At 49.7% G+C, this 13,079-nt stretch overlaps 1 protein-coding gene across 1 annotated transcript; it reads right to left on the bottom strand.

Annotated features, from left to right (window-relative positions):
- Nucleotides 1-469: 469 nt before the first annotated feature.
- Nucleotides 470-7,199, bottom strand: LOC117039096 (peripheral-type benzodiazepine receptor-associated protein 1-like). Its single transcript, XM_033136130.1, has 2 exons — nucleotides 2,852-7,199; nucleotides 470-1,008 (listed from the first exon to the last, which is right to left on the bottom strand). The coding sequence occupies exons 1-2, from the start codon at nucleotides 7,197-7,199 to the stop codon at nucleotides 470-472; spliced, it is 4,887 nt and encodes a 1,628-aa protein (XP_032992021.1).
- Nucleotides 7,200-13,079: the final 5,880 nt, after the last annotated feature.

Raw genomic sequence — 13,079 nt, 5'->3', positions numbered from 1 at the left:
TGCTTCTTGGGCATCTGACACTGAAAATATTGTTCTAATGTTGTTCTCTTGCTATACAATTTTAAAAACTTTTTATGTCTATTGCTCATCTTCTAGGGCAGTGGTGGCGAACCTTTTAGAGACCGAGTGCCCAAACTGTAAACCAAAACCCACTTATTTATCACAAAGTGCCCAAACTTGTTGAGCTTTTTTTGGGAACTGCCGACCAAAGTTTTGGAGCTTTTTTGGGGGTGGTCGCACAAAAGTTGCTTTGCTTTGGGGGGGCGCCCCGAAGCTGCTGAGCTTTTTTTGGGGGGGAGAACAGAAATAAATGACAAATAATACCTTCGCTAGAATTAGGGTTAGCATCCAGGATCCAGGAGGTCTCCAGGAATCCAAGTAAGTGGTGGTTTCGTTAGGCGGGAGGGCGTCGTGAGCTCCCACGGTCGGCAGCGGTGTGTGAGGGCGCAGGGCCCTGCCACCACCCTGCTCATTGTGGGGCTTCCCGCTGGGGGCCTCCCGCTGGGCCCGTCGGGTAGCGGGAGGCTCTGCATCGGCTGCACTGCAGCCTTTTCTTTTTGCTGCGGGCCTCCCCTAGGCCCGGGAGGGCAGGGGAGGGAGCCCAGCATCGGCCACACCGCGGCCTTTTTCCAGGTGTCGTCGGGTCTCCCGCTGGGCCCGGGAGGGCAGCGGGAGGCTCTGCATCGGCCGTGCGACGGCCTTTTCTTTTGCCGCGGACCTCCCCTAGGCCCGGGAGTGCGGGGGAAGGAGCCCAGCATCGGCCGCGCCGCGGCCTTTCTCGTGTGTTTCGGCGGCGGCGTTTGAGGGCGCTGGGCCCTGCCGCCGCCACCGCTCGTCGTCGGGCCTCCCGCTGGGCCTGGGACGGCAGCGGGAGGCTCTGCATTGGCTGCGCCGCGGCCTTTTCTTTACCATGGCAGGCTGCGGGAGCCCCAGGATTGGGCTGCGTGACGGCCGAAGGGATGGCGGCGGGGCGCGATGCGCTGGGCCCTGCCGCCGCTGCTGCTGCTGCTGTGGGGGCCCAGCGGGAGCCCCTGGGATTGGGCCGCTTGGCGGCCAATTGACTGCCAGCGGCGCGGGGGGGGGGTGATCAATCACCGAACACACACACACACAAAAAGTTCAAGGTTTCAACCGCAGACGCAAGCCTGGGGAAAAAACAATAACAACAGCACGGATGGGCCGATGGTGCGCGTGCCAGCAGTGAGGGCTCTGCGTGCCAGATCTGGCACGCGTGCCATAGGTTCGCCATCACTGTTCTAGGGTTTTCAAATGGCTAACAAGTCTATCTTTTTGTTCAGAAGGAACAGCTTCCAGACATCTATGGTGCCTTTTTATTAAGTGTCTCCCTTATCTGTGTGCAAAAGTATAGCAAACGACTCTGGGGTTGCGGCGCTCATCTCGCTTTACAGGCCGAGGCAGCCGGCATTTGTCTGCAGTTTTTCCAGATCATGTGGTCAGCATGACTAAGCTGCTTCTGGTGAAACCAAAGCAGCGCACAGAAACGCCGTTTACCTTCCTGCCCAAGTGGTACCTATTTATCTACTTGCATTTTTGGTATATTTTCGAACTGCTAGGTTGGCAGGAGCTGGGACCAAGCAACAGGGGCTTACCCCATTGCAAGGATTCAAACCGCTGACCTTCTGATCGGCAAGCCCAAGAGGCTCAGTGGTTTAGACCACAGTGCCACCCGTGTCCCTATTCTCTATTTTATATGACAGCTAATTTTTCACCCACATTCAGCAAGACTTTTCTTGGGTGCTTAGGATATTATAATCCCAAAGCCTTAGGTGGTAGGTGTTTAGTTTTATTATCCTACTGCCTACAGATACTGTCAGATCTGTTGATTATTATGCTGTCTAGAGCCACTAACCTCCTCATAAGCTTTCATCTTTACTGTAACTCGACTTTAATAGATGTTCTTTCACTTCCTTACTCTCAATGTACATTTCAGATACCAAATTGCAGGGAATATACCCTTTCTTTCCTTCACATTCACCTCGGTAAAAGCCATCAGCATCTTGGTGACCAATCACTTTCAGAATCTGTCCCTCTTTAAAAGATAGCTCCTCCTCAGCTGTGTCAGAATTAGGTGACATAGTTATGGGATCATAGTCAAAAAGTGCTACAAAAAGCCTTGTTGGGTCATCATTAACCCTTTCTCCTGAAACAAAGCTGCTCTGAGGGCCTGAATTAGGTACTGTTTGGTCAGTTCTGGGGCTCATGGTTATAATTTTATCTTTTGCCAGTTGTACAAGTGACACTGGCGTCTCCTGTGGTTTAGGATCTTCTCGTCCAGAAACATTCATCCTATACAACTGGTTCTCCTCTTCCTCAATATCCGAAAGATCTGAAATATGGTTATGGTCACCAAGAGGAGTCTTCCAATTTTTAGTTCTTGATATTTGCTCTTCCTTCATTTCAGCATCAGACACGCTCAAGTTGGAGAGTTCTTTGCATAACTGCTTAACCTTCTTTATGTGGTTCTTTTCAGAAAGATGACCCGGCTCTTCCTGAAGACAGAAGTTGTGCATTCCTGCACCTCTGCAATTGCCCTTCTCCAGTTCAAACTCTGTGGAAAAAACAGAGGTTGCACCCATAATGTCAATATGGCATTGAAAAGATGGATCTTTGGCATTGGTATGTTGGGCCACTGTATAGACCTTGATCTTGCTGTTGTCTGGCTGAGTTTTACCTACAGTTGTTTTAGTCAGAGGATGATCTTCTGAAATTTCTCTTCCAGTGTCTCCAGTAAATACTGGTAGTGCGGACCTGGCTGGTCCTTCGTACTTTGATGTAGGAAAAACATTTTCTGAGGAGTGCTTTCTAACAGACGTGTGTAGAATAGAATCACCCTTGTCTTTATTTCCTGCATCGTGTGAAGTTGTCAGTGCAGAAGAGATCATATGATTCTGAGAAACATTCCCTGGCACAGAAACTGCTGCTTCTTTGTAATCAGACATGAAGTGAATGGTGAAATCGGTGTCTGCACCAGCCAGGCACATGTGGGAGAAGACAGATGAAGACATACTGGTTGTGGCAGAGATGTGCCCATCTTCAAACTCTGTCATCTCAGAGGCATGATTGGGGGGAAAGAACTTTGATATTAAAGAATTAGGAATTTCCAAATGAGTGGACGGAATTAAAGCTGGCACAGAATCCTCAGATTCCCCAAAAGGGGACATAGTTCTCACAGAGACTTTCCAAGACCCTTGGAACATATTTAGCTGAGACATTGCTAATGATATATTTCCAGCTGTTGGTGATGCAACTTCTGTGACTTTCTGTCCATTGATATAAATTGCATAGCCAGTGACTTTTACTCCATTGGATGATCCCGCTGCATCAATTGTTACTGGCAACCAGCTAACAACTAGGAACTCTGCAGAAGAACTAGGTTGTACTTGGACATCGAGGGGAGCATGAGGTGGTCCTGCTGGTGGAGTAGTGAACCTAATTGCTGCTGATTTCTGCTCCATATCCCCTTGAGGAAACATCAACACTTCTTTAGGAGGCAGTGCTTCCACTTTTACAGTGTAATGAGTGCTGGGTCTAAGATTCTGGAAAGTATACCAATATACCCCTGCTTTTGTGACATCATATTCCATCTCATTAAGGTACACTGCATGAGTGTAGTTACTGTTGCTTGGCAACCAAGTAATTTTTGCTGACGTTGCAGTGATGCTCCAAAGCTCCAGGAGCGCCGGTGCAATATGGAAACTGTTTCCTACAAGGAAAGTGCATTGCATCTTATCGGAATTTCCTTTGTCTGTCACACTTTGAACTGAGATGCGATAAGAACGCAGGTCTAAGTCTAGGTTCTCAATCACTGCTTTCATTTGACTGCCACACCTTACACTGTGACATAGTTCTGCATTGACATAAATGTTATAGCTGTACACTTTGCCTTGGCTATCTAGCATGTGTGGTGGGTCCCAGCCTATAAGGATGGACCTAGCAAACTGTTTGATAAGAGTCAGATTCTGGGGACAAAGTACTGCTGCTTGGTCATGAGACAGCCCCCCTCCCAGTCTGTTAGACAGCAGATTAACACACATGTCTTCATCAAGGCTGTCGCTTTTGTCTTCACTACTAGCACTTTGGCAGGGGAAACTTATTTCACGGTATGAATGATAAGAAACATCACTTGGCTCTGAAGGAGCAAAACTTATTAGATCATTACCTGAAACTTCTTCAACTAAGTTTGAGGGGATCAGTCCCCTCCTACCATCCATCAATTCCCCTTCATAGAAACCATCCTCATCCATTTCTCCATAAATATAAACATATTCCCCAGCTGTCAGTGGAAGTTCTGCTTCAGGGTTCTTATTAGGGCCATGAAAAGGGTCGTAGCTATAGCGTGCCAGAAAGACAGAAAGTTTTGAAGGGCCTTGATTTTCTAGCTGTTGGCTTATAGAAACTTTATCTGTTTCTAGGTCTTCTGTTTCACCTGCTGTATCTTCTTCGGGATTTAGGCAAGATTTAGAGCTGTTCTGTATGGATTCGGATGCAGATGAGTTTGACTGGGATTCTAATGCTTTAGGTTTTTTGGGCAAGCCAGAAGAACCCACAGATGCAGAGTCTTCATCACTGATGCTTTTATTGCAATGGTGACTGTGGCCAGTACATTGTTCCCATTTTCCTGGGCAAATTATTGCTTGGGAATTGCAAGTTGCATGGGATAATTCTGATTCTAAGAGCCCAGATGTCTTAACTTGCTCAAGTTCTTCAGTCAGGAGATTAAAGTGTTTGGTCTGACTGTGATACTGGTTTTCCAGCTCTTTCACTTGAGCTTCAAGCAGCTGTATTGCCTCCTCGTGCTCTCTGTTTATCTCTGTCTGCATCTGATGTAGTTGTTGTATTTCTCCCTCTTTTTTTTGCAGCACCAGTAAAGTTTTCTCATGTTCAGATTCCAACTGTTGCCATCCTTCTGCCGTCTCTTTCATGTTCTTAATGACTTGCTCCAAACTCTCCACTTTAATCTCTAGTCCGTTAGTCAACTGCATGGCAGAACTGTAGTCATCAGTTGCCTGCACGAGCTTCACCTTTATCTCAGTATTTTCACTCTGGATCTTTTCCATCTGTTTGTTCTTCTCATGCAGCTGAGAGTTCTCCTCTGCAACCTTGGCCTTTTCACTCAATGCTGCATTGATCTGCAGTTCCAAATAATCACATCTCTTTTGTTTCACCTCCACTTCACGTTGAAGGTTTTCACACTCCTGGGCTTTTTCAGCCAGCTCCCTTTTCAAAGTCTGCAAGGAATGCTCTGCATCCGAACCCAATTTTAAAGTGCTGCTTTCGTCATTCTTAGCACTGTTCCCCACAACTGGTGCTTCTGATTCCACATCTTTCACCAATGTGTCCAATGTTTCTGGCACCTCCTTTGGCAAAGGCAAGCCCTTTAAGCATGTGCCCACAGCTGATGTTTCTGGGATGATAACTGGCGAAGAAAGATCACTAGAGGCCATTTTGGAGAGCTGAAAAGATTCTCTGATGTTCCCGAGCATGATCTGTCTTTGCAGCCTCAGCACTTCTCTCTGAGACTCTTGCAGCAAGCGCTCAAACTTAGATAAGTTGAAAACACAAGCATTCTCTGTGCCTGAAGACAGTTTGGCCTGCAGCTCCCAGCACTCCTTCTGCAAGGCTTCCAGCTGCTGGTCCTTCGCCAGCAGAACATTGGTTTGTTCGCTCAGGTCCTTCACCCGCTGCCGAGCAAAGCTGCTCTTGTACAGGTCTGTGTCAGGGCAAGCCAAGGCTAAGGGGATTGGGGTGCCACCAACCTTGAGGCCGGATTCCTGGAGCTTCTTGGCCCGCTCTTCCAGGCGCTTGGCGATGGCCGCCAGCTCCGCATTCTTCCTCTTCAGCCGCTTCACTTTGTCCTGCATCTCCGGGAAGCTGCTCTTCCTCAGCAGGGCGTTCTCCTCCTTCAGGTGGGTGCACCGCTGCTCGAGGGCCCCCAAGGCATCCAAGAGGTCCGTGTTCTGCTTCACCAGCTGGTTGTAGCCACTTCCCGACAGCCAGTCTTGCTGCTGGCCCTGCAGGCCTGCCGGAAGTGAAGCACCTTCTCCCACAGACCCTGAGCCGCATGTTTTCCCTTCTGGGGGTGCGTCCGCAGACCCCTCTTCCTTTGCCCCTTCCTCCAGAGGGGCCTTATCTTTCCCCAAGGAAGCAGCGGTGGCCGCAGCCTTCTGGGGCTCCGGCTGTGGGGCACAGCCGCCACCCGCTTGGCCCCCTCCTTCCAGTGGAGCATGGTGGGGGTGGGGGTGAGGCTCGCATCGGCTCAGGTTGCTGTGCAGGGAGCGGGACTTGGAGGCTGTCCCGCTGTCGGGGACGCAGGAGGCGACCACGAGGCTCTCCAAGGAGCGGGGCCTGCTCTTGCCCGGTCTATGGCTGGGCAGTGTCGTAGGCGGCGGCCTGACTTTGTGCGACGACGCCAGCGGCGAATGCTCTCCCTCGAAGCGCTCCAGGATATACTTGAGGAAGAGGCTCCTCTCCAGCTCCAGCTCGGCCTTGAGGTGGCGGATGCGCGCGGCCTGGTCGCCGTCGACCTCCCAGCGGAGCTTGCCCAGGACTTCTTGCAGCTTGGCTCGGCACTCGCCGTTCAGACCCGCGCTGCTTCCACCTCCGCCAGCTCGGCTGCTTCGGCTGACCAGCTCCTCGGCCAGCTGGCGCTGCAAGTCCCGGGCCTGTCGCATGGCGGCGTCTCGCTCCCGCTGCAGCAGCTCCTGGGCCTCTCGCAGCTCCGCCTCCTTCCAGCGCAGCAGCTGCCGGATCTCGGTCTCGCGCTGCCGGGCGCCGGCCTCGCGCAGCTGGTGCAGCTCGCGCGCCCGCTGCTGCTCCCACTTGGAGCGGAGCTGGTCGGTCAGCAGCTGCCGCTCGCGCTCGGCCGCCTCGCGTAGCTCGCGCGACTCCAGCGCGAAGCGGCGCCGGCACTCCTGAGAGCGCAGCCGCTCCGCCTCCAGCTCCGCCCGAAGCGACTCCAGCTCTCGGCGGTGGTCCTCGTGGAAGGCGGGCGGAGGCGGCGGCCCCGCACCAGGAGGAAAGGGCGGTGGAGGGGGAGGAGGACCGAGAGGCGCCCCGCTGGAGACGCCGCCGCCGCTCCCCACGGCGGCAGGAGGAGCGCCGCCGAGGGCCTTGCGTGGGGAATGGCGCGCAGACAGAGCGGGGCCTCCGCCGCCCCCTGAGGGGCTGTCTTTAGTCATGGCGGGACCAAGGCCGTCAGGTGCGGCCCGCCGTGTGAGGCGAAGGCGCGTGAGGGGAAGTTCAAACCGTCGCCAACCGCCGCGCGTGGAACGTTCGAGGCGTCTCTCCGTCCCCCAACCCCCTCGATGGCGCGGGCGCGCTATTGTACCAGGTCCTGCGGGCGCTGTGTGTTCCACAGGCTTTTCCCAAGCAGCCCAGGACGAAGCCTCTTCTTAGGTCTCTGGGTGCGATGGGAAGTTGTTGGCATCCCTAGGAGCCAACTCCCAGGGGCCGAGGTCCCTTTTTGGGGGGCCCTGAGAAAATATTTGAGGGGGCTGCCCTCCCTCCCAGTTGATGGGCGCTGCCATTCAAATGGCGAATGTGCACTGTGCTGCGTGATCAATTGAAGCTGGCATCCCCGTTGGCACCCGTCTGCCTTGAGGGACAATGGAGTGCACCACTGGGGGTGAAGTCAAAACCGTTGCGTTAGCAATGCCAAGCCTGCGCAGTGTGAATGAGGGTCCTGGGCTGCCTAGATGACAAGAGCCCCCTCTCGTTCATTGAGATCCAAAAGAAAGCAGAGCAATACATTTGGCATCGATGTGGCTGCAGGAATCGCGCGAAAGAAGCGTACAAGGCACCATCCAACCGTCTTAGGGACTCCGCTCCGGATTTACTCCTTAGCCTTTTCTTCTCCCTAAGATATCCCACAAAGCAGAGGGAACCACCTTGCAGAATAAGACCAGCCTGGAACTGTGCAAGGAAGCAGTAGGCCTAAGTCTCCTGAACCAAGTAGGCAGTGGAGTTCTAAGGAGCATGTCAGGAAGGTGCGTTGTCACGTAGTTTCCCTTATAGCTGCCAGGTGCTTGACTCACCTGTAAATTCTCCACATATCTCCTTCTATGGAATATGTTCATTTATAGAAGCAGACCCTTGTCCCAATAAGAGCCCCAGAGGAAAAACTAGGACACTATATCAATGTACAGTCATACCTTGGTTGTTGAACGCCTTGGTACTCATACGTTTTGGCTTCTGAACGATCGGAACCCGGAAGTGAGCTGGTTTTCAAACATTTTTTGGAAGTCGAATGTCCGATGTGGCTTCCACGTGCCTGTGCAGTCGGAAGCTGCGCCTCGGTTTCCAAACGTTTTGGAAGTCGAACGGACCTCCTGAATACATTCTGTTTGAAAATGCAAGGTATGGCTGTACTGATAGTATCAATTATATATCAGTATAAATGGAGTACTACTTTAGAAGCACATAGTTAAACTATGGAACTTGCTGCCACGGGAAACAGTGCCGGCCAACTTAGATGGCTTTAAAGAGAGGACAAATATTTGGAGCGGAGGGATATCAATGGTTACTAGCCACAATGGCTAGCCTCTGCTTCCACAGCTGGAGACAGTCATGCTTCTGAATACCAGTTCCTGGAAGCCACAAGAGGAGAGGGGGCTCCTGTGCTGGCATCCTGTGAGAGTTTCCCACAGGCCTCTGGTTGGCCAATGTGAGAACAGGATGCTGGACAAGATGGGCCACTGGCCTCACCCAGTAGGCCCTTCCTACGTTCTTAATGAAACAATAACAAAGAGCGTTCATAGAACCAGTAAATCATAGCACACCAAGTCCATTCACTACAAATGTAAGCCAAAGCAGGAGGAGGCAGCATTCAGGTACCCTGGTCCCAAACTGTTCAGGTCCTTGTACGTAGCAACCAGCACTTTGAATCGCACTGAGCCACCAAAGCCAACCTGTTCACAAGTAAAAATAAAAAAATTCCTTCCAGTAGCACCTTGTTGTTGTTGTTGTCGTTCAGTCGTGTCCGACTCTTCGTGACCCCATGGACCAGAGCACGCCAGGCACCCCTATCCTCCACTGCCTCCCGCAGTTTGGCCAAAGTCATGCCAGTCGCTTCGAGAACACTGTCCAACCATCTCATCCTCTGTCGTCCCCTTCTCCTTGTGCCCTCCATCTTTCCCAGCATCAGGGTCTTTTCCAGGGAGTATTCTCTTCTCATGAGGTGGCCAAAGTACTGGAGCCTCAACTTCAGGAACTGTCCTTCCAGTGAGCACTCAGGGCTGATTTCTTTAAGGATGGATAAGTTTGATTTTTTTGCAGTTCATGGGACTCTCAAGAGTCTCCTCCAGCACCATAATTCAAAAGCATCAATTCTTCGGCAATCAGTCTTCTTTATGGTAGCACCTTAGAGACCAACTAAGTTTGTTCTTGGTATGAGCTTTTGTGTGCATGCACACTTCTTCAGATACTTCTTGGTATTCCCTTATAGCATTGGGAAACAGCAGGGAGGGTTGACAGCTATGTATATAGCACTGGGGAACAGTAGGGAGGGTTGACAGCTATGTGTAGAGCCTTCATCTAACCTAGAGAGCCAGTGTGGTGGTGTGGTTAAGAGTGGTAGATTTGTAATCTGGTGAACCAGGTTCCCGTCTCTGCTCCTCCACATGCAGCTACTGGGTGACCTTGGGCTAGTCACACTTCTTTGAAGTCTCTCAGCCCCACTCACCTCACAGAGTGTTTGTTGTGGGGGAGGAAGGGAAAGGTGACTCCTTCAGGTAGTGATAAAGCAGGATATCAAATCCAAACTCCTCCTCCTCCTCCTCCTCCTCCTCCTCTTCTACAACTTCATTTGCCCCTATATGAGCCCTTCTGAGTCGCTTGGGATTCCCCCAAAGTTAATAGTTAATAGCTGGATAAATGAGTGCAAGTCCAGCTGTGAGCAGGTGTGTGGTGTTTAATTATTTCCTTCCATGCCCCCAACAAATTAGTCCAAAAGGTTGCAAATGGTGAAACGTCTAAGTACTTTCAGCCATCTTTTAGTTAACATGCCAAGGCCTGAATTTGGCGTGAAGACCAATGCATGGTTCTCAAAGGGTGTGGCAGGAACATTCAAGGACAAAGAAACGTTTAAGCAATTCAGTGTAGCGTAGTATAGTATAATCTTTTATTTATTTATTTGCAGAATATTGATCGATACCTTCAAAATCGAGCACCGCTAGAAGTTATTTTTGTTTCTCAGTGTATCAATATTTTTTGTTTTTCCAATTTCTCAGTAAAAAAAAAAAAGTAGGCGTGGCATTAGCAATTTTTTTATTCTGAGAAAGTGGCCTGGAGGAAAAAGGTTTGAGGACCATTGCCCCAATGGGTGGTGGCCGGGGGGGATGGTGGCTTTTGATGCCTTCCTGTATCAAGTGCCGGGAAAGGGAACCTCTGCCTTTCTCTTTCCTGCAGGGAGCTTTGGACCCAGCAAGAGTGAGTGGCGGCATGTGGGTGCAAAACCATCCTGCCCAAAATGTACCTCCTGCTCCTTCGTCTCCCTGTTGTTCTTTAAGACTATTAAGTTATCTGGGGGGAAAGCTAGGAAGCTTTTTTTTTCTTTTCCTTTCTTAAAAGTCCCAAAGGGAAGTGTTTTGGCCTCCTTTGAACCAAGAGTTGCTGTTTAAATAGAATTATAACTGTATGTCTGCACAGAGGAGAAGGTGCTTTGCAGGGCAAGTCCATTTGCCAGAGCTTTGATAAAATATATATGTATAATTGATGCAGCTGTTCGGTTAATCACACCCTGTACTTAAGACCGATTAAAGCCCTTCACATTAATTTAATTGAAAGGGGGGGGGGAGAAACTCTGGGAATTGTACTAGATTTCCCCCATTAAATTAAAATTACAGCCCTCGATTAGATGTCCTAGGTGTCCATTGTTGTTAGCAGATAATGGAATTATTATGCAAATTGGTATCTGCCCTTAATTGATCTGGTCACTGATGCCTTCCTAGTTCCTCCCGGTCTCACACATTCCTTTTCTCCTAAGCTTAATTGTAATTACATTCCCACCCCACCCCTAGGCTGATTGATGTAGGCAGGAACCCAAAAAGATACTTTGACACACCCAACATCTTCTATCTACCTGCTAGGATTTCTGATTCCTTTTCCCTTTGAACAGCAGGACCTCCTGCCACCCCCTCCAGACTGATGCATATGTGGAGGGCTTTTGGGGTGGGGTGGGGGCTGTGGTTATAGCTTGTGACATGCCATTGATGCAATAACAGTGCATTAGTATTAGATTTATACCGTCCACACATCATGCAGAATTGTAAAAATTAAGACAATGCTACCATTCAGTGGATTTGTAACTGGCTGACTGAACGAACCCAAAAGGGTACTCATTAATGGCTCCTCTTCATCCTGGAAAGAAGTGACTAGTGGGGTGCCACAGGGTTCTGTCTTGGGCCCAGTCTTATTCAACATCTTTATCAATGACTTGGATGATGGGCTTGAGGGCATCCTGATCAAGTTTGCAGATGACACCAAATTGGGAGGGGTGGCTAATACCCCAGAGGACAGGATCACACTTCAAAATGACCTTAACAGATTAGAGAACTGGGCCAAAGCAAACAAGATGAATTTTAACAGGGAGAAATGTAAAGTACTACACTTGGGCAAAAAAAAAAATGAAAGGCACAAATACAGGATGGGTGACACCTGGCTTGAGAGCAGTACATGTGAAAAGGATCTAGGAGTCTTGGTAGACCATAAACTTGACATGAGTCAACAGTGTGATGCAGCAGCTAAAAAAGCCAATGCAATTCTGGGCTGCATCAATAGGAGTATAGCATCTAGATCAAGGGAAGTAATAGTACCACTGTATTCCGCTCTGGTCAGACCTCACCTGGAATACTGTGTCCAGTTCTGGGCACCACAGTTCAAGAAGGATACTGACAAGCTGGAACGTGTCCAGAGGGAGGGCAACCAAAATTGTCAAAGGCCTGGAAACAATGCCTTATGAGGAACGGCTTAGGGAGCTGGGTATGTTTAGCCCAGTGTTTTTCAACCTTTTTTGGGCAAAGGCACACTTGTTTCATGAAAAAAATCACGAGGCACACCACCATTAGAAAATGTTAAAAAATTTAACTCTGTGCCTATATTGACTATATATAAAGTAATTTTTCAATTTTTCCCACGGCACACCAGGCAACATCTCGCGGCACACTAGTGTGCCGCGGAACAGTGGTTGAAAAACACTGGTTTAGCCTGGAGAAGAGAAGGTTAAGGGGTGATATGATAGCCATGTTCAAATATATAAAAGGATGTCATATAGAGGAGGGAGAAAGGTTGTTTTCTGCTGCTCCAGAGAAGCGGACACGGGGCAATGGATTCAAAGTACAAGAAAGAAGATTTCACCTAAACATTAGGAAGAACTTCCTGACAGTAAGAGCTGTTCGACAGTGGAATTTGCTGCCAAGGAGTGTGGTGGAGTCTCCTTCTTTGGAGGTCTTTAAGCGGAGGCTTGATAGCCATCTGTCAGGAATGCTTTGATGGTGTTTCCTGCTTGGCAGGGGGTTGGACTGGATGGCCCTTGTGGTCTCTTCCAACTCTATGATTCAGAAACGGGCAACCAAAATGATCAGGCGGGTGGAGCAACTCCCTTGTGAGGAAAAGTTGCAGTGTGGATCTTGCTTCCACAAGAGGCAGTGATGGACACCAACTTGAAAGCCTTTAAAAGAGGATTAGACAAATTTATGGGTGACAAGGCTATCACTGGCACTTAGCCACAGTAGCTCGGTGCTGCTATCGGTGTGGCTTTTACTCCTGTTGAATGGGTTTTTGAATGTAGATGCAGCCATGCTTCTGAATACCAGTACAGTGGTGCCCCGCTAGACGAATGCCTCGCTAGATGAAAAACTCGCTAGACGAAAGGCATTCGCTAGTGGAAGGCTGTCTCGCAAGACGAATTTGTCAATGGGCTTGCCTCGCAAGACGAAAAAAATTCCGATTGTTTTTTTGGTCAAACTGCTCTTCCCCCGTTGGTGCTTCGCAAGACGAAATTTTCACTATACGACAGCACTCGCAGAACGAATTAATTTCGTATTGCGAGGCACCACTGTAGC

Source organism: Lacerta agilis, chromosome 17, assembly GCF_009819535.1.
Source record: "Lacerta agilis isolate rLacAgi1 chromosome 17, rLacAgi1.pri, whole genome shotgun sequence".
Classification (NCBI taxonomy): domain Eukaryota; kingdom Metazoa; phylum Chordata; class Lepidosauria; order Squamata; family Lacertidae; genus Lacerta; species Lacerta agilis.
The sequence above is the reverse complement of the archived record's forward strand: the minus strand, read 5'-3'. Positions and strand labels throughout refer to the sequence as shown.